Source organism: Ambystoma mexicanum, chromosome 12 (assembly GCF_040938575.1).
Source record: "Ambystoma mexicanum isolate Mex_15411 chromosome 12, UKY_AmexF1_1, whole genome shotgun sequence".
Lineage (NCBI taxonomy): Eukaryota > Metazoa > Chordata > Amphibia > Caudata > Ambystomatidae > Ambystoma > Ambystoma mexicanum.
This window is the reverse complement of record NC_090936.1, coordinates 934,327,486-934,354,943: the sequence shown is the minus strand read 5'-3', so window position 1 is coordinate 934,354,943 and position 27,458 is coordinate 934,327,486. Positions and strand designations below refer to the sequence as shown.

Sequence of the window (27,458 nt, the reverse complement as noted above, 5' to 3'; positions counted from 1 at the left end):
TGGTGGCAGCGTATCTCAGGAAAGGGGGGAATTCATGTCTACCCCTACCTGGATGATTGGTTGATCAGGGCACGCTCTCCCGAGCAAGTCCTGGATCATCTGTAAGTCACCTGCCACTCCCTTCACAAGCTGGGCTTCTCCCTCAACTTAAAGAAGTCTCATGCGACACCTACCCAGCGGCTCCAGTACATCGGAGCAGTGCTAGACACATCCATGGGGCAGTGTTTGCATCCCCAGGTGAGGGCTCATCACATTGCAGATGGTGAACAAATTTCAACGTGCCCAGAGTCTCCCGGCGTTCGAGTTATTGAGATTGCTCGGCCTCATGGCATCCTGCATTTTTCTGGTGCCAGAGGCCAGGCTGCGGATGAGATCTCTGCAGTAGGCACTCAAGATGCAGTGGTCGTAGTTCTCCGGCAGGATGTCCGACCCTGTTCAGATTCCGCCCTTGGTCGCCCTGGACCTTCTGTGGTGGGCCGTCGAAGGAAATCTGTTCAAGGGGACTCCGTTTTGGCAACCGTGGCTGGCGGTGATGATCATGACAGATGCATCCCTCACGGGTTGGGGGGCTCATGCCAACAAGCTGACGGTCCAGACTCCACTTCAATTTGTTAGAGCTGCGGGCTATCAGGCTGGCCCTGAAGGTTTTTCTGCAGTCTGTGCGGGGGACGAATGTCCCGATTATGACGGACAATACGGTGGCCATGCACTACCTCAACAAAAGGGGGGGGGGCAGTGTCACTCCCACTGTGCAGGGAGGTGATGCAGCTCTGGTTCCTGGCCATCCAGCAGGAAATTTTGATCTCGGCAGTTCATCTGGCCGGAGACGAAAACGCGGCGGCGGACACTCTGAGCAGGCAGATCACGGTCTCTCATGAGTGGGAGCTTGCTCAGGAAGTTCTTTTGGAGATCTTTGCCCTTTGGGGAACCCCACAAGTGGATCTCTTCGCCACCAGTGTCAACCGGAAGTGCGAACATCCCATCAAAAGAACGTTACCAGGTAAGAAACTAACTTGTTCTCCTGGGGGTGTAGTTCCATGGACATTTGTTGTATTATCTGCCGTATGGCTAATGCAGTCTTAGTTGGGGATCTAAGGGAAGTGGAGGACCGGTCAAGGGCTGTGTCAAGGATTGTATTGAAATCTCCTCCCCAAATCACTGCAGCATCTTCAGCATTGGTTAGCATGTTATGTATGGTGTTGTAGAACTCGGGATCTTCAATGTTTTTTTTTTTTTATTTTTTTTTATTAAGTTTATTGATTTTTATAGAAAACATACAAGCAACAAACTTATCAGCATTGTAATCGTAGAACTCATTGCATAGAATCCACACCCCATATCCATCCCCAACCTTCACAGAATCTAAAAAGCAAAACAGGCCAACTTATTATCACATGTCATCCAAAAACCCACCCCACATATCAAACAATTTCAACTTTTTGTTCCTGCGAAGGATAACCTTCTCAATCCTGGCCACTTGCCTCAAGTCCTCCACCCATTCTGAACAGGTCGGTCTCTCATCACATTTCCATTTTCTCAAAACAATTTATTTCGCAGAATTTGTAGCCCTAAAAAACCAGCATTTCTGTGGATAAGAGAGATCTTCCACTTTATCATCCTCACCCAAGATGATAGTGTTATAATCAAAATCCTCTTGCAGTAATAGAACCTCATTAATCTTTTCAGTGACACTCCTCCAAAATGTCCTCAGTTCATAACAGTCCCAGATCAAGTGTTCAAAGGAGCCGACATCATGCTTACACCTCCAACAGGACTCTGAGTCAATCATCCCTCTCGCATAAAGTCTCTGGGGAGTCCAAAACACTCTATTAAGAATTTTGATTTGGCGGCATTGTTCTCCAAGATTAATGGATGTCAGAGTTACGTTTTTACAAAGAAACCTCCACCTCTCCACAGTCATATCAGAGCCAAGGACCTCAGACCACTTAGTTAACAACCCCTCTGCTGGCGTGTACTGTTGGCTCAGATTTCTATATACTTTGGACGCCATACCACCTAATGTCTTATATTCAGGTAGCCATAACTGCCAACCACCGCCATCAACAGTTCTCTGGTTCCGCAGCAAACCTCTCAATTTTCTGTATTCAGCCACTGTACAGTCTCTGAGATCTTTAATTTGTGAAAGTCTTCTATAGCTGATCCATTTGCCGTCTTCCATCAGATCACTCAACCATAGTACACCACTCAGGAGCCAGTTCAACCACAATAGCGACCTCCCATTCAGCAAAATACCTGGATTCAACCAGATAGGGATGTAATCATTATCACATACCTTACGCTTACTTTTCTTCCATAGTTCCCTCCAACAAGTTCTCAGGAATCTTGTCGGCGGAAATGAGCAATAACCAGATCCATCCACCGTGGACAGTATGGCCCTAGGCGGCAACGGAGAAGAACTACTTGATTCCGCCAGCGTCCAAACATCCTCCGAATCTTCAATAAATGGAACCAGATGCCTGGCTCCAAAGGCCAAATGATAATTCTCAAAGTCAGGGATCTTCAATGTTGGGACCATATGTATTAACTATAGCCACCTCCCGCCCTGCCACCTCTCCCCAGACCAAAACATATCTCCCTTGGACATCGATTTTGGTATCACGAAGACGGAAACCCAGTTTCGGATGTATCCGAGTGAGAACTCCCCTGGATTGGGATGAATATTCGATGTAATATTTTAGTGGACCCCTACCTCGGGAGAAAGTTAGCCTAACTTGTCCAAGTGCATGTGTCTCTTGTAGTAGAATGATCTGGGGGTTATACCTGGTAATGTATGTTGCAGGGCCTTTATTGGGTTATTAAGATCACGGATGTTCCAGGAGAGGAGTTTAATGGTTATACACCCATCACCCTGCGCCATAGTCTTCCTTTGGTACAATTCTGTGTCTTGGTCTCTGAGTGCCGTTGGCCATTGTAGCTTTGCTCGACGAAACTAAACTCTGATTTTAAACAATTGCCACTTGTGGCAAAACTTTGTGCCCAACCTCCACCCCAACACCCACCATCAACCCCAACCCGATGATGTGTTCCTTCCCCATAACCTGTGAAACTTTCCTGAGGGTAGCTCGTTGCATTTGTATGGCCTCCATCAGTAGAGGCTCCTGATCCCAACTTTCACAAATATCAGTTGGAGCCATTCATCCCGACTGGGGGGGGCTCTGCAGCCCGTAAAAGGATATCGCTGTAGACCCGGTTGAATCAGCTGGGCCTAGTCTGTCATCGCCTGGTCGTGGTAGCATGTTTTGATCCTGTGCCTGATCTCTTGGGGGCATAGGCATAGGCGCCTCTATATAGGTTATGGCTTCAGTGGGGTTCTCAAAGAAATTCAATCTGCCTCCATGTTGGATTTGTAACTTCGCCGGGAAGATGAGAGCATAGGGGATGAGGAGAAGTCTCAGCAGCCTCTTGGACTGTTCCGTAGGATCTCCTTTGTGTCTGGACACTGGTTGAAAAATCCGGGTAGATGTGCACTCTGTTTTCCTCATATTGTAGGGTACCTTTTTCTCTGGACAGCCTCAGGATCGTGTCTCTGTCACTGTAGTTGAGTAGCCGAACAGTGCCCTTTCAATGAGAAAGTGGTCTGAAAAGGATTCTGTGCCTAAAAGTGTTTTCAGCAGGCTTTCCACATGTCGCTCCATCGGTTCCTTACAGAAGGGTTCTGAAATGCTGACAATACAGATATTGTTCCTCCTAGATCTTGATTCGAGGTCCTCACATTTAGCTTGAGTTTTGCGTAGTTCTCCCTTCAGCTGCGCTATATCCCGGCTATGTTGGGTTATCGCACCTTCGTTTGTGCTGATCCTGTTTTCAGCCTCTAATGTGGGAGCTTTCCTTGTCCACTCTAGCCTTGAGAGAGCCAATTGTTGCCACAATATCGCCCAGCTTGACATTCACAGCTAAGAAGTCATTCTGAACCATAGTTATTAGGCGATCCTCTCTAGCGTCGGGCATTGTCTCAGCAGGGCTGTCCTCCCCCATTGATGTGGTGGAAAGCACCCCATGGGCTGGGAGCTAGCAAAGGAGTCCATTGGGCCAGTTTTCTTCACCCCTGTTCTTTTCTTCTCGTGGCGGACCATATGTCGTCGGTGTCAATCAAGGGTGGGCAATGTTCTCTCGCGACTTGGGTTGGAATGGTCGCTTGTATTGGATTAATATAGTCTATGTAGCTCGGTTTCTTTGCCTGCGTGACCCGACCCGGTGGTTTCCAGCACAGCAGGCCCCCTCGCCAGTCGGCGACGTTATTGCCAAGGCTTTTGGGTATCACGTTGCTGGGCCGTGTCTCCTGTGGGATGTTTTTACCCATGCATCCAAGCCCTACCATAAAACTGTGCAGTACTGGCATGGAAAACAACATGATGGCCAGAACTCCCCAGAGAGTGCACAGGGAAAACATGAAGAATAGGCTGCCACCCATTTTTGCCTATGTTGTGAGCACAGGAGGGCACTGCCTAAAACCACCATTGGGCTACACACACAGTAGCCTGAAACCATTGGGAATGGCAATGCTGATTGCCAAAGAGCAACTCAGAACTGTGGGGAATTAATTTTCTTAATCCCAAAAATGGTTGCAATACTCACCACTATCAGAAAGCTGGGGTTTTAAAACCACCGGAATTTTGAGTAAAACTGAACGGAGAAACCCAAACCAGACCAAGGAAAGACTTGTTAAGAGGTGGATACAATGTAAAACTATATTCTGAAATGACTTGAAGGAAGTAATTATTTAATGTATAGGTAAAAATTGTAAGTTTGATTTAAACTGGGAACTAAAGTGACATTTAGCTGAATTCTGCCCGACAACTACCCCCGACAGGAGAAACCTGCTTAGCCACTCTTCCCAGGCCTAGCTGCATCCTGCTTCCCCACCAAAAGGAGTTGACACCTCTCTGATTAGATTAGGGGAGGGGCACCGCAGGAGGTTGAACAAAGCCTTGTCCTGGACTCAGGCAAATGTTATATTGGGGGGGGGGCCGTAAAGTGGCTTCCTCTTGGGAGAAGTGGGAGGAGAAGTGCCTCTGGGAGCCACCCGAGCTGGAGGCGGGGGCAGACAGAAGCTTCCCCCCATGTGCTTTGGAACCTAAACCACACCCATCTGGGCCAGAGCATAATTTTAAAAAAGATGGATAATTCATAGTACGGACTTGTCAGAATTATATAAGTAATGCACGTTTTAAGAGGTGTTAGGACCCTGTGGTGTATGCTGGGGGGTTGCTAGCGGAAAATAGGGTCTTACTCCAAATGTCTGCACGTTAAAAATCTGACACTTCATCAATTAATGTCCATACTACTTGCGCACATGTGTGTACATTTTGCTAAATGTCCGATATTGGTAAACCAGTCAAAAAGCGCAAAAAGTTGTCATTTTTTAATGCAAGCCCCCAGGAAGATCAGTGGCGGACAAGCATGGACCATAAGGAATATATAATGTGTACATGTAATTTCAACAAATTGTGTATCTGGGAAATATATATTTGAATCAAATATAGATTTGTGGGCAAATTGACCATGGGAGGATCCTCTGACCCATAAACAGACCTCATCATGATGACAATCCATTTCCTTCCCCCAATCATGGGAGAGGGGAGAATTGGGCCAATGACAAGTAGAGAGGGGCAGGCTTAGGTATGCCACACACACACACCCACTTCCAAAACACATAAAAGAGACTTCTGGGACAGGTAGAGACATTCAATTCCATTTTCTGCGGGAAGCTCTGCCGGGAGACTCCAGACTTCACATCCATCAATCTCCAAAGACCAGAACTTTACTTCAGAACTGAAAGCAAGGGCCTAAACCCACAAACTGAGAATTCTTCTCAGCAGGCCTCAGCATCCTTAAAATCATCTGCAAACTATTCCACAGCCGGGCGAGCTGTTTGAATTCTGTGCCAAGATCTCTTGCCGGAACCGCAGACCTGCTCACAGCGGTCTGGGTCTGAACCAGAGATCTGGATTGCTGTGAGCAGAACCGGTGCCTGATTGACCCGCCGAGCAGAGAGAACCACCGCTGGACGTGTTGACCAGATCCGTGACGAGGCCTATTTCAAATTTATATTGTGAGTACCTAGCAGAACTGTGCAGGACCAATCTCTTAGTAAAAAATAATCTAATCCAAACTATTTTAACCTAAGTAGAACTGCCTCCTAGTAATCCTGTCATCTGTCATTCTAAAGCTGTGAACTGTCATCTGTCATTCTAAAGCTGCGAACTGTCACCTGTCATTTTGAGTTTTACTTTAAATCCGAATATCTACCTTTATTAAATCGTCCGTATCTCTTGAACCGTTTGGGCTAGGAACGTGGTTTAACTTTCATTTTAAAGCTGTGATTCTATCCCTATACTTTTTCCGCAATCGTGATTTACGAACTCACAAAATTTACCGCGATTTGGCTCAATTTCTCCACTTGTCAAAATAGCAGCTCCATTCTTTCCTTTGTTAAAATCCGTTTGCAACCTGGTAATAACTCAGAGCATTGCTAAAGTGAGCCTGAACTAATACCAACAAGCATCTCTCACTCACCCTGAATCTCTAGAGGGAATTAAAATCAGTTAGCACATTTTCCCATCCATTGCCATCACATTTAAAAGCATTTTGGGCCTGTGTTTTAAAAAGCATACCTGTTGTCTAAGCTTGCTGGGGGGGGGAACTGAACTCCGTATTGTATTTGATTGTATTCCTGAAGACTGTGTGTTACTTCCACCTCCTTGCATTGCATACAGGGGGCGTGAATTGCCACCAGGGGAAAAGTGAACATATTATCTCTTGTGAAGCCATATCAGTTTATTTTCTGTACTGCATTTATTCCACCTTGCATTTCCTTGAAACCATAAAGCATTTCAGCTACCTCATCCTCTATACTACTTCTAAGTAATCAAGTGTACAACTGTAACATTACCCATTGTGGATCCACATCATATGTCTAAGTATACTATCAGATATTAATTTATTATAAAAGTGTGATATATATATATATTGTTTAATTTTTCAAATAAACCTTTTAAATTTGCAAAACAGACCTACTTCTTGGCTCAGTGGGGTCAGGGGGATTCTAAGAGGGGGGTGTTATACAAGGGTTGTCATCCAGAGTACTGAACTGGACATAAAAATACATCAATAAGGGTTTTCCTCAGCATCCCAGACTAGGCATTGACTTAGCTGTAGTGTTGATTGAATATCGCTTACACTCCCGAGCCACTCCCAGTGATTGTCCAGCCTCCAATCGTGATATGCTTTCACATGTATCAGATCGCTGCTATGGATTGAAGAGGATGTTGATTTATTTTGGGGACAGTCCCTTGTTCAGTAGCATCCTATTTGGCAGGGTAATTTATCTTGCGATCCCTTTGCCCGCCATGGGCGACAATGTTGATGGAGGATCTTTAAACACCTTTCCCGTTGGGACGTCCTGTGGTATCTTAACTTTCCGACTGCGAGCGCGGAGGCCCCCAGTCCCAGGACCTATCAGTGAGTTATTAGGAGATGTGTGATCCTTTAAGGCAGGGCCTGTTTATTTTCAGGCTGAGGGCGTTGGAAGTGTGGCAGCCAGAGATGCTGTGGACCTGAGTTACTCCAGCTATCCACGTGATCCAACTACTTGCTGGCTTGGATTGAATCTAAATGTGGGTTCATGTATATGGGGTTATATGCCCCTCATAGTATCAGGTGTTGCTGGGCCATTACCACCAGGCTCCACACCCGACCTGTAGTACTTCAAGTTGATTACAGTGCACTGGCCCTCTCCCGGATGGATTGTATCCTCCCACGTAGTATGGAACGTTGTTTATAATGGTTTCCCCCTTGTGGCGCTGGGCACGTACCTCTGCAGTGTCGGCGGGCTGTGTCCCGCTTCTCGGTGTAACTGCAGTACGCTGTGCACCATGTCCGGCTCTCCTCCTCTTTGCCTAAGGGGCCGTGCACAGATTGTCCCCTTCACGGGTCCCTGCAGCGCTCCCCCGCGGGCCCGACCGGCATCGGACTGTCAGCCGGAGCCAGCAGGGGTCCCTGCGTGGATGATGGTTCGCCTACGAGGCGGCGAGTCACGGAGCGGATGAATGTCGTGGGCGATCCCCCACTCAGTCCAGGATTCCACCGCCAGCACACCTGGGCCGCCTCCAATAGGCGTTGCGAGCAAGTACCTCTGTGTTATCGCATAGGAGTTAGCGCTCCTCCCACGCGCAGCCCTATGAAGAACATGGCCCATGGCGTAAGTTCTTTCAGGATCTCTGCAGTGACCCTCAGTCAGGGGACCCACCCACCACTTCACAATGCGTTCCAAACTCCCCAGCGCCGCTGCGGTTCTTGGCCAAATCCGCACAGAATGTGCCGCATATGATGAGGCACCAGATGATAAGGGTACTTCCAGCAACTGTGGATCCTGATATCTGTTCTCCTTTCTGTTTTGACAAAGGTTTGTGCTTGGAAGGGGCCTTGTTTCCTTCTGCGGAGGGTGATTTCCCAGATGTACAGTGAGTGTGCTGGTGACAGGCAGCAGACAGGTCCTGGTGCCAGTTAAGAACGTGGTTGCCAAAGACTTGTTCTAAGCACATGTTTTGGGGACACCTACTAATAACAGTCTTTTCTCTTTACAAAAGGACAGTCAACTTCAAGAAAGGGAAGTGGTTGCACAAGGAATAACCTCTACGACTGATGCTTTGAGTGTGTGTGGTGGGGCATAAGTTAATGCATTCTTCTACACCTACCTATTCAATATAGAAGCAGAATCATCACAAGCATCAGTGCAAGCACTACTTCCCTTCCACAGGGATCAAGTCCATGGTCTGCATGCTGCATAAAAACATTGAATGCCAAGTCAAAGCAATGATATGAATGTAAGGTGAAAGCAAGAGAGTAGGGATGTGCAAAACGATTATGAATCGTAACTAAAAGAAGTTCCAAAATGTTTTCTGGAATTCCTTGGACTGCTAATCGCCACCTGCAAACGTAAATCACTTAAATTCTCTACCACTCTTCTGCCTTTGCACACGTTTTATTCCCCATTATTTAGGATCTTCATATCCTGCTTGCCAGCATCATGGAGCGGTCTTATTAAATGGCTTGCTATGGATTTTCTTTACCCAAGGAAACTTTCCAAAGTTTGATGCTAACATTTAATCCACAATTATGATAATTTGGTGTGTTCTTTAACAATCCTAATTTGAGTGGTTCATAAAACGCCAAGCTTTACACATGCTACATTACCGGACATATTCAGCTGACTCCTGGATCATGTCTTTAATTAAGTCGATCTGGACTGATGACAAAGCAGCACCTGTTCCATCTCCTTCCACAGCATCAGCATCTTTCTCTGTTGATGAATTGGTGACTCCGGAAGTGGCCAATGTTGGACCTTTGATAAAACAAAAAAAGTATATCCATTCATGTGGCCAAATGACAGAAAGAATTTAGGGATGGAAAAAAAAACGGGAAGAAACACGAGGGGGAGGAGCACGTAGGAATATAATTAAACATTAGCAGCACAGAAAAACCTCGACTCACAGCAGAACTGTCTCACCACGCAGAACACCCGGCAAAAACTGTTGTGTGGAGTATGGGGGAGAACTGCCTCCTCCTGCCATTTGAAGCGAGGCTTTGAGGATAATGTGATATGGACTTTTAGAAGACCATACCCACTACAGCACATAGGAGTACCCCGTACTATTTCTACATTACAGACTGACCATCACAATTAAAAGAGAGTCCCCTCAAGAAAATCAAAATGGCAAACTCAAAGCAATATAGGTGAAATTACTCTTACACTAGATAAGACGCTATAGTCACCAATGGGGGGATAGGAATGTAGGAAAATAGACACAGGGGATACAACTCAAGTCCATCTGGCACACTCATTCACTTGTATTTGACTGATGTACACAAGCATGCCCAAAACACTAAATACTGGCTTACCACGGTCACCTTATTCATTCACTAACACCTCTCGCCTGATCCATAAACTGCAAGGTCCTTCACATGCAAGTAGAAACCAGCATTTCCTCATCTTCCTGATATACAAAGATTCACTCCCTCTAGGCTACCTGCTCCTGTTCCCTGCCATCTTTTCCCCCTCCCGATTCCTTTTCTTCTTCACGGGCACAAATCTGGTTAGTTTAGGCAAGGTCACAGCATATAATCTGGACAGGACTCGATACAGGAAGACCCAGTCCTTAAGTGCCACTGCCCATCTTTTCTAACATGCCTTAACCACGTTGTGCGGGAATTAGCTGCCTACTACTGCACCCCTACTGTGTCAACATATTTACTGTTGCAGCTAAAACTCCTACTGGCTCGTTGGAGTGATTGGTGCATCACCCACGACTGATGTGTGCTTAAAAAATACCAATCAAAATAGCTTAACATAATAGTTGTGCCTTGAAATTAGACAACTGCTTGACTGATTCTTCAAAACACATTTAGCTTATATCAACAACATATGCGCAGGGTGGTTGTGCAACTGTTGTAATTGAATTGTTGGTTACTGTGGGCATAGGGTCCATTTTGACACGACTACCTGCTGCAGTTACACCAGTCCTAGTCATTTGTCACTCCAGGTTTCTAGCATTACTTTTTACCATAGAAAAGGTCATAGTACTGGCAAGCGCTTTGGGTTCCAGTCTTATGCCACACATGTCCTTTGAAATGTACTTAGCAGTGAACCAGAGCAGCTGTCTATCCTAAACAGGGTAATTACTGAACAATGTCCCTTACTGCAGAATATCTTCTAACTCGCAATGATGATATTAAAGCACTTTTCGTACCAGAGGGATCTACATTAAATCCCTTTAAACACATGATCTATCAAAATAAAGATCTAAATCACAAATTTCAAAGATTACAAAGACTAAGTGTCAGGGAAATTAACAAGTTTTGGGAGTAAACCACTCTAAAACATTCTCTTGAACAAAATAAGATTCCACGGGGTCTCAGAATACTCATTGTACCAGATTTTGAATATCCACAGTGATTTGGCAACCCAATGGGAATACAATCTCTCAGCGAGTTCTAATACCATGATCATGTTGCTTATCGAACATGTTGAATGTGAACATAGATGCATTATTGTCCAAATTGATTCTCTCAAACAAGAGATTGAAGTTACTGATGCACCTGCAGCTACTAAAGAGAAAAATGATCAAACAATGTATTCTATTCTTCGTAAGCATCAGGACGAGATTAAACTAAGGAAGTCTGGTAAATTCTCAAGGGATGATCGAGATTACACAGATGATAGGGTTTACACTTACAAACCCAAATACGATGACATACCAAGAGCAAGGGCCAGAAGTGTGGCCTCATCACCAGCGAGCTCTACTACAAAGAGTTATCCTGATGCTCAAAGAGCCAGTACGAGTGAATTGGTTCCTACTCTGTTGAGTGGAACTGGAAATGAGACTGTACCCTTGATTTCTTCTTTTTTGGAGCAAATACGCTGCTTCAAAAAAGAAAATCGGAGGCAAACACAAAAATAGGTCAGGTTCCAAGAACCCGTTGTTACCAATATTATAACACTGTTCACAAATTTAGGGGCAGTAGAGGTGATAAGCAATTCAGGAGGAAACAATCCATTACTAGGGCGTCCATTGACTGGAACCTCGCAGCTGAAACACTTGAGCAGACTACCAATCTAGTTCAGAATTTGTCCACTTAACAGCTCTCTCCACAGGAAATGGCCATATTGAACAAGTGCTTATCATTCACACCGTCCGCATTCAACAATTATGCAGATATCCAAATTGATGTGTTCAAATTTGTACGTAAATTCAAGTTGAAAAAGTTTATTACAACTCAAGTTAAACAATGTGTGGCATTTGAAACTCGATTATCGTCATCGATTTCAATTCAAACGATGGTATCTACTCATGTATTTGCTTCATTGGAAGACAGGGTATGTGTAAAGACTGGAGGGGGGTGTCTGTACTCCTGCTCCCTATATGGCAGCGGACCCCAACCAAGATTCTCTATTTGGTAAATGTAGGCGAGCAATCAAGGCCTAGCTCTCAGGAGATGATGCAGGCTGGTTCTTAATTACAGTGTGGTCCCCAAGCACCCTCAAAGGAATGTTCACACACTATTAGTGAAAACAGTTCTTTATATAATTAAGGTTCAAGGTTATATACACAAACACAATAACTCAATTTGCGCTCAGTTAATCTACAATGGCAAATACATACACAGTTCTATGTGGTACCACAATTACTATTACATTTAATTGAAGTGCATCAACTGCACCTAGTTAGAATGTCACACAAATCAAGTACTAAGTGAACCAACAATAGATATAGAAGGAAAAAGCAGTTGGTAAGAGCAATAGGCAGAATACTGGCCCCTACCACTAGACACAGCTCTGTGTGGAGATCCCCCCCACCTGGGCAACCTGTAAATAAAGATATAAAAGAAGGCCAGTCCATATATTGTTCAATATGAGTCTTATGTCCTTCTAAATATTTCTACCACCCCAAATGTACCTGGAAAAGTTCTCTGATGAGGCGTCGATGGATCCTTCTTGAGTGGCCCCCTTTAAGGAAGGAGCCACGGATCGTCGATAGGCCTTGAAAAAGGTGAATCATGGCGTCAAGAGTCGTCAATGAAAAGGTTTGATGATGATGAGGCAGCAACTTTCGTCCTGGGGGTGCTCGTCGACGATCGGTCGTGGACGCCCTACAAAGACGAGGCGTACGGTGCACCTCGACGAAAAGGGTTCATAGCCGCAGAGAGTCTATGAAGAACTTTGGCCCAGCAAGGGCATCGAGTCATCCAGCATCTCTACGGTCTTCGGGTGGTGGGAAACCCACCGGTGGATTCTCCTCTGTGCGTCAGTGGCCTTTACTTTCTCCGCCTGGACAAAGTGGTTGGCAGTGGTGGCGAAAGAGTCCTTGGATTTAAGTGTCTTAATCAAAGGAGCGTTGTGGCTCTGGTTGTCGGCGGCACGGCATCAAGCAGTGCCCGCTTCTGGGAAACACGGGCCTCCAGCGGTTATAGCACACCTGCGAACCCTTGACGACGGTGGACGGAATGTCCGGTGCTTCTCTTCGTTCTCCTCAGCGGTTCCAGTCTCCGGTCGGCACCTGTCTAGGGTCTGACTTCCAGGGAGCTTTGGCAAAGGTTAGCGGTGCTCGATGGTCCCTCGTAGCTCAGGGAGAGGTCTCCTAACCAGGTCCTCTCTCGGATCAGTCCTCAAACTCGACAGCTTTCGGAACTGGTCAAAGCAAATGCAGCAGCAAGTCTTCTTCCAGCTGGGCATCAAGGATAAGCATCAAGTATCAACTTCAGCTTCTGAACGATTTCTAGCAGTGAGAGGCCCCCAGATATACTGTTTTGTCTCTCATTCACTCTGCTGGGTCACACTCAGGCATCCAATCACTCAGATGGGCATTCGGCAGGCATGCAGCCAATCGGGCTCACAATGCATTCAGGCCATTCTCCTCCCTTTCAGACACTCACAACAAGGAATGTGTATTGGGACATGTACCCAGCCATTCAGGACTACACACTGCATTCATACCAGTTTCGGGCAAGGCTGTCTCATTCATTGTATTTCATACCAGAAACCAGACACCCATAACAAGAAGTGCATATTGGTCACACACTCCATTCACCCAGGTCCCACCCCAAGGGTGTACCCACAACAGTCACTGGGAAGGCTCCAGCAAGTCTGACCTGGACTTTCCCACAATACCATATATGGAACTTCCAGTCAGGGGGAAGGGACAGAGTCAGGGCTTCCCAGGTCTTTGGGAAAACAAGGCCACAAGGGCCATCTTGTCTCCTATCAGGATTCAGCTGATTCCAATGGCAGGGCCTGTGTATCCCCAAAATGGAGGATACTCAGAGCACCTGCCAAATTCAGCTTGGAGCTGCCACCAGCCCATACCCTGCTCTGTGGAGGTGCCCAAAAACATACACTAGGGTTATACCCCCACCCATGGGTGCCATAAGGGTATCCCAAGGGTCTGTACACCAAACCAAAAAAAGAGGAAGAGCTGCACTGCCAGGAGTCCCACAAGGACCCCTGGGCAGAATAAAATACAGAACACATGAAAAAGGACTAGAGGACAAGGACAGGGAGGCCCTGTCCCCTCCAATGCATTTCCAGCATCACAGTATGTGAACCAGAACTGACCGTACATGATGTAGTAAATTAATTGAATATAGAACAGAATATGGCCATTAAAGAGTTATTAGTAAATCTCGGTTTACCCCCATGTTCTCTGGCGAAAATGTGATTGATAAAGCTGTCACCAGAGATATTCATGCAATTGCAGATAGAAGAAGCTTCAAAAAATCCTTCAACTTAACGGTTTCTGAAGCTAGGACTTTAACAAAACTATTAGGAAACACCTCAAGCATTATTAAGGAAGCCGACAAAGGAGGCAATGTGGTCATATTAGACAAGGCTGACTACATCCACATGGCGCTGAATCATCTGAATGCACCAGGTTGTTATACCATTGTACCAACTAATCCTACGAGGAGTATCCTATCAGCTGCAAGTCAGTTGATTCTAAAATGGCACAAACAATACGATCAGATTCCTGAAGGCAGACCAATCATGAGTGGAACGGGCTGGGTGACTGAGCCTTTGTCACAGTACATTAATGAATGTTTGATATTAGAAGTTGAACACCTACCAACATATTTGGGACGCCATGCATGTTCTACAGATATTTAATGAACTGCAAACAGGCAATTACCACATTTTGGTGACTTTGGACGTGAAGTCATATATACTTCTATTCAACATGACTTAGCAATTGAGAGTGTGAATTACATATTCAGGGGGAAGTCTGCCTCATTTTACAAACACAGAGATTGTGAAAAAAACTATTAATATTTGCATCAGATAATGTGTTTTTGTTTAACAGGTCCTATTATAAACAGAAGGTGGGCATCACCATGGGAGCTAGTTATGCGCCAGCTTTGGTTAATATATTTATGCACCAATTCGAACAACTGTATGCACCCCCTATTCCAGCCATATATACACCTATGGAAGCGATATATTGATGATGTTATCATGGTTTGGACAGGCACAGCAAGAGACCGATCTAATTCTGTTACATATATCAAGTCATATAACTGGGGGCTGTCCTTCACTTACATTTGCAGTGCATCTAGCATAGACTTTCTGGAATTACGAATCACAATGACTAACTGCATACATGACTCGCACTTTCAGAAAAATCACTGCAGTAAATTTAGCGCTACATGCTACGAGATGTCATAGGAAAACCATGATAACAAACATACCAAAAGGTGAATATATTAAATATATAAGATCCAAACAGAATTGTAGTCGGGAATGTGATTACCGGGTGGAATGTGAAAATATCAGAAAAAGATTCTTGTCCAGAGGTTATTCATCTGTAGTACCTGATGCAGGACAACATGAAGCGAATCAGTTGGAGAGAGTATCATTATTGATACCCAAGTTAAAAGATCATGCTAGGGGTCCCAAGACACTCAGGTTCATCACGAGGTACAATTCAGACAACTAGCATCCGTTTAATATTTTACACATAAATTGGCACATATTAAAACTCAACAAAAATTTGGTGTAGCATCTTGACATCAAACCACATATTACATATGGTAAGGCTCCCACATTAAGGAATTTACTATGTCCCTCGTGCATATGAGAGACACACCCCAGATTGGGGAATGGTTGCAGAAAATGCGCAAATGAGGCTTCCATAAATGTGGAATTTGCTCAATGTGTCCATTTGCCTTTGAAACCATTGAGATCAATTTTGGAAATGTAGTTACTCAAAAAGTAGGAATATTTATTAATTGTAATTCTAAATTTGTAATTTATTGTATCATGTGTGTCTGTGGTTCACATTATATAGGGAGTACAATTTGTGCCTTAAAAGTTAGGATCCGTGAACATGTCAGTATCATCTCTAATCAAGAGGCCAAATAGCAATTGCCACGCATTGGCAACAGTACCACCAAATGGACAATACCAAAGATTTGCGGTTTGTAGGATTGATACAAGTATCCTCACCGCCTAGAGGTGGGAATCGACACATTAAGTTGAGGCAATTGGAATCTTGCCTCATCTGTAAATATAGGACTGTACATTGTGGTCTCAACACAGACCACAAGTTTTCTATTTTTCTGTAAACATGCAACTTAAATTCAAGGCACTTATAGATTGTAAAACTGTCTAAACTATTCTCAGTGAGTGCTGTTTTGGCTGACCAGAATTGAACAAGGCAATCAGCAATGCGCATAATTGAATCTGGCAATGAGCAATGTTCAAAGTAGGGGTATTCAAGCACGACATTTAGACTTTCATGTATACTTGTCTGCTCTGTGTAAAACTGTATGACCTATTGGAGCTATATACACAATACATTTTTTGCATTTAAGATCATACTAAGATCGCTATGCATAGCTATGCGTTCTATATTGTGTTTAATTTTCTTATCTTGTGGATTTACCTATATAATGGTTTCAGAAATGACAAATGTTTGTTTCCCATAATCACACTTGGGAAACATCAGAAACAAGGCAGCGGTTTGCCACTAAGGTCTCTATGCATATCAATGCCGTCTGTTCAATGTGTCTAAGAGAAATCTTTGGCTTTACATATACACTGGGCTCAGAAATAACCAATTTCATGTGGCTCCTTATTATTTTTGGCCGAAACATGTCTGGGGTTGCTTGGTTTTCTGTGCAGAGGGGTCCTGGCCTAGCAGTTCGGGCTGGGCTGCTACCTTCGGTGGCAGCAGCTGCTGACTGATTTGCACATGGCCGGTCCCCTATTGCAATGGCGCAGACGGGCTAAAAAACGGTGGTATGGAAGGTTGCCCAAAGCAATTGCCAGTGGTTTAGATTAATTTGAAACCTTCCACCCATCACTTTTGTGGTCAGTGGGGAACAATAGAGCCAAGGCAGCGGTTTGCCTTATTGTTCAGACTCAGGTTACCCCACTCCAAGTTGGCGGCCCTGTACTTCCAAGTACCAAAACCAAGTACTTCTGGTTTAGTCTAGCGGCAGTTACAAAAAATGTAGTCTGAGAGTAGACTTGGAGTGTTGTTGTCTGCCGATCTGCAATGAGAGGTAAGTGTACAATATGACAAGGAATCGGTTTACCAATGTGTGACTTTTATAAGTGATGGGTAAATGCAATGCTGTGTCTTCTTTCTTTTTCTCTCCTCCCTCAACTATTATGGATAGAGGTAGATCGCCCGCACTGACGGTATAATTAATTCCTTATAACCAGGTATGGCTAGTATTGTCGGATGTCTTTGGTGGTACACACCAGCAAAAAGGTTGATTCGGTGGTGTTATACTTAGCGATTGCTTATGTGTTTCCATTACAGTTTACCATTAATTCCCAAACTTGGGGGTTCAAAGTACATAATGTGTTCATGATTTGTTTTCTCATTATATGCCTATGGCTATTTGTTTTTTTCTTTCTTACTTCCATGGATTGTTACATGTTATACAGGTATACTTTGTGATCTGGCTTGCTTTAATTCATGAATGGTCAATTTGTTCCTTTTCAACACATATACTCTACCACCGTGATTTGCGTAATTCGACCCTCTGCCGCCATTTGCATTTATGGTGCCCTTAACCACATTATAATTTGATTTCATGTATGTGTGATGTATCTTACATTATTGTGTTTACTGGTATGTGGATACCAGCCTGGAAGAAGACCGGTGTCGAAGCAAGTGTCGGCTGTCTTATCTCCATTAAACATTGGATTAAGGTTATATCAACAGTACATGTGCAGGGTGGCTGTGTAACTATTGTAATTCACCTTCCCTCCATTTGTATAGGTGGCAAGTGGAACATTTTGAACATCTATCCACAATAAATAGATCAAACATGGTTTCTTCATTAAGTACAATGATGCACACATGCAGACAACATTTTTACTAAATGGATTAACTTGCCTGTCAAACACGGTCACACGATTTGCTTCCAACGGTTGGAGGTTGCATGTTCCATTGCCTTGTCCCTCTTTTGCTGCTGGTAATTATCCTGCTGTCGTCTATGTATTGGGTACCCCTCTGCCCCACTAATAGAACTGGAAACTCTGTGGCACCAATAGCAGTCATATTCCAGTGTGTGTGTTTAAGACTCAATGAGTTGTCAGCCAGGCATGCACCCGCATACCAGGTGAGGAAGGATAGCTCTGAGTCACCACTTTTTGTCCTGGAGGCAAGACAAGTCAGCGCAGTTTGAATCCCGATCCTGCACTTAGAAAGCACTCACTGGAAGAGCGTTATACAAGAACAATTATAATTATTATAATACCAGAAGGAAAATGGGAAGTGCATTGTTCATCAAGGCCTGTCTCCAAAGGCAAGGCAAAGCCATTGTTATACTGACATTGTCAAATGTAGATCAAGCCCACTGGTCCACTTAACCAGTGATATGTACCGGACACCATGGCTGCTGCCTGCACAAAAGGTGCGGCAGTGCTGCCAGTTAGTAGAGTAGTGGAGATACATTAATGTCGTATAGACTGACCAGAGCAAATAGCTGGCATGACCAGAACATACGCCCGACGCTATCACCATCCAGCTCACTGTTTTTCATAAAACGGCATAATTAGCACAGAAACTATGGGGAGGGCCACGCTGTTGTTGCTTGTTATGTCTAAGACCGACTGACATTTAAAACAACAAAATTGCCAAAACCACACATCATAATTGAACTGAATCTGAGACAATACACGCTCAGAGATAAATCCAAGGGCTCGCCTTGGCAAACACCCCACAAATTAAGCACTGGGGAGAACGCTTAACAAAACTGGTGGTGTATCAATGACCATCACATTAGGACACATTTTACATTTATATATCATTCATACTGACATACAAGTGTGACGAAGAGAAAAATAAAAAAGACTGATTAAATGAAATCTACACATCTCATAAGGCTATTGTTGAAAGTCACAGATTAGAGGACTATGGCCCTCTTTACAGGTTTGCCAGTACGGAAAAAAGTGCTGGTAACAACGGTTACCAGCACCCTTTGCGGACCGTCAATCTACAAGTCTGCCGGTAGGGGCTAACTGCCGGCAGGCCTGACCTGATGGTAGTTCTGGCCCCTACCGGCCGATTTTTCACTGAAGCACCCACACCATTCTAAACGGTGCCGGTGCTTCAGTGTTCCCATTCCCATTACGTCCTATGGGACTCCATGGGAATGGGAGCTTGCCGGCTTTCCGCCGCCCTTAATATTCTGGTTTTACTGGGATATCAGGTGGCAGAAACGGTAATGCGAGTCTGCCGATAACCTGCCGGTAGCACCGGCAGGTTATCGGCAGACTCGTAATGAGGGCCTATGTGTTGTCGCATTGAGCTTTCCTGCTCCTGCTCTTCTACCCATACTCCTAGGCCTGGACTGGAAGCACTTTTTGGAATGGTCTTTGCCTTTCCCTCGTCAGATGTTGTGTCCTGAACTCTGGTGCTTTTCCCCCCCATTGAACACCTTGGATTGGCATTCTGCAGTCCCCTGGATCTAGTGTATAGGGCTTAGTGGATTTTCCCCTTTTGGAACGTGGAACTGCTTCTTGGATTGGTTGTTTGGATTTCCCTGGATTTGTTGTATGGACCTTTTGGAACTTCTTGGTTTCTGGAATAACCCTGGGTCACTAAAATTACTCAGACCTGTGTCTGCTTTTAAACCCCGAGATCTCCAGTGGTGGGCTTTTGGACCTCATCTGTTGCTACCTCGGTTCGCTCTACCTTTAGGGAGAATTCTCAAGAATCTGCTAATTTCCCTTACCTTTTGATACCCCCAGCAACTTTGCTGGATTTCTAGAATTTTATTTTTTTTAACCTGGGAAGTGTGTGTGCCTTTTTTCCCCACTCTGCCATGTATTTTGATGTGCGTTTTACTTTTGTGTCCTTTGGTTATGGAATTTTCAAACAACTTCATAGGCATCATATTTTTCTGTGTCACACAGCACCTTCAGTGCAGTGGCACAGGAATGTCTTTCAAACTTCCCAAGGTTTAAACCCCTTTTCTGGGATCAACTACTGTCTCCCAGAGCATGTGAAGTTAAATTGACTTTACTAGTCTCTTTAAATTTACTGACCCAGCACACACTATATTCCTATAGAGTGCTGGAGGGGTTGCCTAGCATCCCGAGTCACAAAACTCATGTAACAGTCAAATGTTACCCTTTCCTACTTTAAATGGCTAGTGGCAGTGGTGTAGATCAAACTGCCATGATTTTTCCCGACCGCGAACAACAGTAGCTAAAAATTGGGTCAGCCATGTTTTTCAATATGGCGCCCAAGGCCTATCTGTAAAAACAGACACTGGTCGACTTTGTTCGCATTTCTTTTAGGAAAGGTCCTTCTTGTGGTTGTCTATGCGCGCTGAACCAGGTTTGGTCCCTTTGTTCATTGGCCTTTGGTGGCCTTCAGTGCAGAAGCCCTCCCTCTGGCGTCAGGGTGCCTGGGATGGACAGGATGGGAGGGAGGTGCCCGAAACTCCCTGTGCTTAGCTTGCTAGGAGACCCGAATGCATCCTGGCGTGATTGGCTGGCTGACTGTCTGGCAAAGACAGCCACCCTGCTGTGTGAGCGACAGCCAGGCTAGAATGAATGGGGGAAAACTGTTTAAAAGCAGGTCTCTGGGACTTGAAAAAGCAGAGTCGACCACTGGAACGAAAGAACCGTAGACGAGCTGAAGGAGGAGAACTGCTGCAACTCCTGGACGACCGGTGAAGCCCTGCTGCAGGTCCAAATTGCCTGAAACTACATGGGCAGAGAAGACCTTCAAGGTTATCTTCTTCCCTCGAGTTTGGTGGGAACAACCTGGACACCATCCCCATCTGGTCGAATTTTCATCAGAGTGCTGTTGAAAACCAGATAGCCAGAGGGAAGGAAACCAGCTTGTGGACTTTAAGGCACTCACACCTTCAACCAACGTTTTGCTAAGCTTTTGGCCTCATCCCTGGGCAGTGCAGGAACCTCCTGACATCCTCCTTGTCCCTATGACTGAAGCTCAGGAAAAGCGAGATCTGCTTGAACTGCCAGGAACAACTGCCTCAGCTACAGGTCTTCTTCACTCACAAGGTACTTTGCAAACGTGGTCCGGAAATCTTTTCGGCCATCGCGAAATTTCGTGGGAACTTTCTCAACTTTGAAGTCTTGTCCTTCCCTAAACATTTGTCAAACTTTTTGCCTAGACAAATTCTTCTAAACTCTGTGGGAAAGACTTATCTGTTATCTACCAGAACTGTTCTATCCTATACAAAGACTCTGAACCATTGACTTTAGGCCAGGCCTATTGAGAAGAATTGCTGGTTGTAGTTAACTGAAACCCTTTGCCCTGCCTATGAACGTATTGGGGCTGTCTTTCTTACAGCCTTGTCTTTTTATCCCCTTTTAAAGTATCTGAAGTGCCATTTTGCTCCCACTTCTTGGGAGCCAAACTTGTTCAGTTACTTATTGGTTCTGTATTTGTAGTGTATTAAGTCTGATATTGAGCTGCTCTTGCGAGTGTAATGTTTTCAAACTGACTGCATAAATAAAATGTATAGTCTTTTACCAGGAAACCTTGAGTAAGTGTATATTTGAATCACTATTTGTTGGTCCTTTGTGTAACTTGTTCTACTGCTCACTAAACTCTCGAGATAAGTCTGGCTGCTCAGCCACTGCTACCACATAACTGTATAGTACAGGCTTATACCAAAGGTGAAATTGTACTGACACTTGTAGTCTTAATTGCATGTAGTGTTCCCAAAGGGTACTGCATGTGATTCTGCCTAACATCTACCTCCCTAGGTCTTCGGTTTTCTTTATCTAGCTAGCAGGTAGCATATTCCCACCAACACCAGGTACGGAAATACGCAGATACAATCACATCACCCCGACCCTCATTGACCTTCACTGGCTCCCACTGCACACACAAATCAACTTCAAGTCCTGATGCATCATCTATAAGGCCTCAAGCCACCCAACTACTTCGCAGAGAAACTCAGCATCTTCGGTAGACAGTGCACCACCAGAAGCCAGGACACGTGCAGACTTGAAATCCCCTGCTACAAAAAGGAAAAAAACGGAAATCAAGCCTTCTCTGCCTACGCACCAAGACTATGGAGCCTCCTCCCAATCACCATCAGACTTGCCCCCACACTCCTACAATTCAGAAAGGAACCAAGACTTGCATCTTCAAGGAGTCTCCCATCCACAACACTTAGGCCATCACGTCACCCCTCACACTATCTGACTCGGTGGATGCCACACACCCCTGCCTGCCACCCGGTACAGCTGTACCCCTCCTCTGTGGCCTTCTGTATCCTACCCACCATTGTAGAACTGTTCTGTTACCTCTACAAAGTACTCAGTTATGCATCTGCATTGTTGTGCACCTTTGTAAAGCGCTCTGTTGCTTCTCGAAGCTAGGTCTAAGCTGAATAAATACCATCATAATAATAAAGTAAGGATACGGGAGAAGGTGAGGTGTGGTAATATTTGTGTACTGACCCCTAGATTTTCTTTCTTTTCCAGTTGGGAGTTACGCCTAAGAGTGAAATGCCCACTTTTTACGTCCAATCCTGCTTGTAACGCGTTCATTGCATCACTATATGGGTGCAGTTGGAAGGAACGCCCATACCCCCTTGGGGAACTGTGTCCTCATGCATTGACAGACTAAGAAGCCTTACATTCTCACCGGGGCTACAGAGTCTAAACCCGATCCTGTCTCTGCTCTAATACAAGCTGTGGCTTCCTTAGGGGCAGACAGGGTCACTGCTCACACAGCCTTGAATCAGTAGCTGGATGCCATTAACAGCAACCTCTTTAGTAAGAGAAATTAATCAAGTGTTTGACTCACAACACCGGTCCCAAGCACAATACCAAGAATTGTTGGAATTGTATCAGGGTCATTCTTGCCTCTTGACCTATATAGCCAGGTTTAACAATGGCATCCAAGACTTAATGGCCAGAACAGAAAAAACAGCTGCTGTGTTTTAGTATAGCCTAAGTGAGTCCCTGCAGGTTGCCTTAGCAGTGGTCCTAGTTCCTTGAGTTTTCCCGATCTGGTAGACTTGGTCCTCCAACTAGATTATCATATGTCTGAGAGTCACCTGGTTTCAGCTTGCCTTCTTTTACACCATCTGGAGCAGCAGGAGCAGACATATCTAGGCAGATAGGTGGTACCCGCATTCTACTTGCTGTGGTGGAAAGCGTGTGGAGGGCAGAAAACGTGTGCCTGTATTGTGAGCAGTCAGGCCATTTCATAAGGTCATGTTCAAAATATCCTTTGGAAAAACAGGGAAACGCTAAGACTTGTGCGTAATGGAGGCTAAGGAGACGAGTAGCTGTGACTTTATGTCTCCCTGGACTATACAGACCCCCGCTGGCCATACATTTCTGCATACCACCATGACTGGTGATCTGGTTTGCAGCCTTCCTCCACAAAGAGGTTAGGGTATTCAGGAGCCACCAGCAATTACATGGACTATGCATTTGCATAAACCCATAATGTGCCTACTTCCAGGAAATTGTATCGTGATATAATTAGTGCGGCTCCACTCTCAGCTCAGGACAAGTGGTGGAAGAAACCCAGACCCCTCTTTATTGAGTGCAGACCAAGGACATAGCAAATCCATTAATTTCAACCTAATCAATGCCCCATACTTCATAGTGCTATTGGGACTGCTCTGGCTTTGGATGCATCATCTATAAACACAAGGGTGTGCCTGAACATACAAAGTCAAAAAATATCATTTGTGGAGCTAACAGTATTATTCTCCTGGTAGCCTAAACAATAGATTAAATCAAATTCGATATTTTAATTTACTTGTCTCTCACCAGTCAAAGTAACCTTTATGAGAAAAAAAAGGGGAAAAAGTACATTGGCATAAATAAATTATAAACTTGCTTTAATTGTTAGTTTGTAACTAGACAATGTGTCAATTTAATATGTACATACATGAAAAACATACAAAAACAATGCAATTTACAAAGAGAAAAAAACAGGACTATTTAGTCCATACAATCAATGCGAGCAGAATTTATGAAAAGGTTCACAGAAGTAGGGGTACAACCCCACTAGGAAATACACATGGGAACCCAATATATGGGAACTGACAAAAAATGATTTGGTGTTAGCAAAACAGTGAATACATTTTAAATCATAAGAGTTTTCCGAGATAGCTAATAAAACTTAAACTATCCCTAGCTGAAACTTACTTGTCTAAAGGCTCAGATTAAACAATTTCGTGAAAATGGCACAGTACATGCGCCAACCAGAGCCTGATTATGGCTACAACAAAAAAACATTATATATCACACAGAATATTGTTTGCTAAGCCTAATTTTGGCTAACCATGTAAACAATGTCGCACAGTGCTGTGTGTTAATCCAGATTTGGGCTGAAAAAAAATTCCGACATATACAATGTCACCCAAACAGTCATTTATCTGCTGTGTTATCACAGGCTGAAAGGGGGGTGTACTACGCCTACCGCTATAAAGCGTGTATGTCCATGATGCCAAACCGCAGGAGAATGTAGTTCCTGCGACCATTACATAGGACTAGTTGGCGTTTCGGTGGTATATTGATGGGTAGCAACCACTTTCCTCAGGTACTGGGATCTTCACACTCAGCCTTAATACAGACAGCCTTAATGTAGGGGGTCCTCCTGAAAAGGTAGTAACAGGGGACATTTTGTGAACTCACAAGGTTTAACTTTAAATGGGAAGAGAACTAGAGAATATACCAATATATGGTGAAGGCATCAGGCCTCAGTGCCCCAGAAACAAGTTGGCAGTACCCCCAGACAGAAAACTTGAAGGTTACCAGAAAGGCGCCCTTAAAGTGTAAAGAGCGTGCCCAAAAACTAAGTCACCTCGTGTGAAAAATAAGTGAAAGATGCGATCATATAGTGAAAAATGTGTGTGATAGAATACAAAAAATGCTGTGCAAAAGAAAGGCACATAAATCAAAACATGGCGGAACGTACCTCAGAGGGCACATCATGTGCTCACCATGCAAGATGTCGTGCATTCGGCACATTATTTGGGTATAGCAATTAGAAAACGAACTGAATCTGGAATTTTCACCTAAAGTGAAAGAGGAGGAGAACAAAGACATAAAGGTGGCAATAGTTTATGTGCAGCGGTAATTTAATACGGCTGATGTGCAGGTATGGTAAAGGTAACAAGAACTCACCATATGAATATGTGGATGCCCATGAAGCGCTTCGTATTTTGCGCAGGACACAAAAACTCCTAGCCTGGGGCTGGTGGCATCAGGCTATGGGTTGATGAGTATGGCAGTGCTGCATAATAGTAAAAAATGACAAGCCCAACATGTGAGTTTAGGCAGTGTAAATAAAACGCCCAGCGCGTGGGTCAGTCATGGCTTAGTGAGAACTTACTGTTGACTTCTACCACGTAGAAGCAGCAGATGACTTGCTTCTAAAGAAAGCTGTGGCTTGCTTCTGGAAAATGCTGCGTGTATACACTATTCTTCATAGTGAAGAAAAAGGCAGCCAGTGGGGTGTAGTAGCCAGTGCTTTAAGTGGGGTAAGAATTTGAGGGGGGGCCCTCGTTTGGGGGCGTGGCTTTCATTGTGGGCGTGGCCTAAAAGTGCACAAATCATAGTAAGGTGCGCAAAGAAATATATAAATGTATGTGAGCATTTATATGTTTGTATGCGTACTACTATGGTGTGTGTACTTTTCAAGCCATATTTTATAAACATAGCAATGTTACATATTTCTATGTTTATAAAAGGTGGCTTGAAAAGTGCACAAACCATAGTAAGTTACGCACACTTGTGTGCTTACCTTACTATGGTTTGTGTACATTTCAAGCCACCTTTTATAAACATAGATATTTATAACATGTTTCTATGTTTCTAAAAGATGGCTTGACACGTAAACAATTCAAGGCATCTTTTATAAAGCGTTGATGACGGACAAAACAAACCGCAAGGTGGCTTTGTCCGTCGACAAAGCTTTATAAAAGATCCCTTGAATTGTGCACGTTTCAAGCCGTCTTTTATAAACATAGAAATATTTCTACCTTTATAAAAGATGGCTTGAAACGTACACAGTACAAGGCATCTTTTATAAAGCTTTGCCGACGGAGAAAGGCACCTCGGGCTCTGTGATCTATCTGCTCAGAGCACATAGATCACTGAGCCCGAGGTGTCTTTCACCCTCTGCGAACCCGCGGGCTCCGTGATTTAATCTGCATATTAGATCACGGAGCCCGCTGGGGTCAGTGACCTGGGGAGGGAAAACAAAGGGACAGTAACTTCCTCTGATGACCCTGATGAGGGGTCATCAGAGGGAGTTACACTAACTGACAGAAGTGCCACCAGCCTCAGGGTCGCTGTGGCTGGCTGGCACTTCTGTCAGCTTGGCCGACATAATGACGGGCGCATCTCCCGTCGCGGCTGTGGCCGCGGCGGGATAATGCATCCCGCCAATGTTGTGTGGGACGGGGGCCCCGGCTGGGCCCCGGCTCAGCCCCACTTTCTGGAGACTGCCGGGGCCCGGCCCCGGCAGGCCCCGGCCCACTTAAAGCACTGGTAGTAGCACTCAACTGGAAGGCATGTAACACTGAATGGAAAAGGTAGACAAAGAAAGAGGACTGGGACTAACAAAGTGAATGGAAAGCAAAATGGAGTCCTTCCATGAATGACCGGACACAAACAAGGGACTAACACTAACATTGCAGGCTTGCTGAGACGTTAGTGAAGCCAGGCATTATTTACTATATGCAAAGAGTACTAATCCTATGAATGAATGACCGGACATAGACAAGGGACTAACACTAACATTGCAGGCTTGCTGAAACTTTAGTGAGGCCAGGCATTATGTACTGTATGCAAAGGGTACTAATCCTATGGAAAAAACATTAAAAAGCAAAAAGGGGCAGCACACCCCAAAGCATATGGAGTGTTAATTCTACCAAATTCGAAACTGCATGAAAGAAAATTGAAAACCAACCAATAATACACATTGGTAAAAAGAAACATATAGAAATGCATAAATGCAAAAATTATGAAAAAATTGTAAAAAAGTTTTTTTGAAGAGGACTAGTTAAAAAATTAATTAAATAAATATTGCCTTAGTGCCAAAGCGGAGATAGCTCATTAAGACCATTGGAAATGGTGTCCAATTGGAAAATCCAACGAGCCTCCTTTGTGGACAGAGTTTGAGAGGGGTTGGAAGAGTTTTTGACAACACCAATCACGCACCAGCACAGATCCTCTGTAGAGTGGCCGTATTCCATGTAATGGCTCACTAGTGGTGAGTTAATTGACTTACATCGAATCCTGGAGCGGTGCTCCGTGATTCTAGTGTATACTGGCCGTGTAGTTTTTCCAATATATTTAAGCCCACACGGGCATTCAATGCAATAGATAGCCCATGCAGTCTTGCAATTTGAATAGTGTCTCAGTTCCCAAAGTTTGCCATGCACCAGGACTGTTTTTGTCTTCATCGCAA

The 27,458-nt window shown here is 44.5% G+C and overlaps 1 protein-coding gene across 2 annotated transcripts in view; it reads right to left on the bottom strand.

The window, feature by feature from the left end:
• The window catches only part of LOC138514123 (protein NEDD1-like), a 1,022,049-nt gene that overhangs the window by 93,848 nt on the left and 900,743 nt on the right, over window positions 1-27,458 (bottom strand). For both annotated transcript variants that reach the window (XM_069629422.1, XM_069629421.1), the window contains exon 11: window positions 9,217-9,364. In XM_069629422.1, coding sequence (XP_069485523.1) covers window positions 9,217-9,364 — 148 coding nt within the window. The remainder of the gene's footprint in view (window positions 1-9,216; window positions 9,365-27,458) is intronic.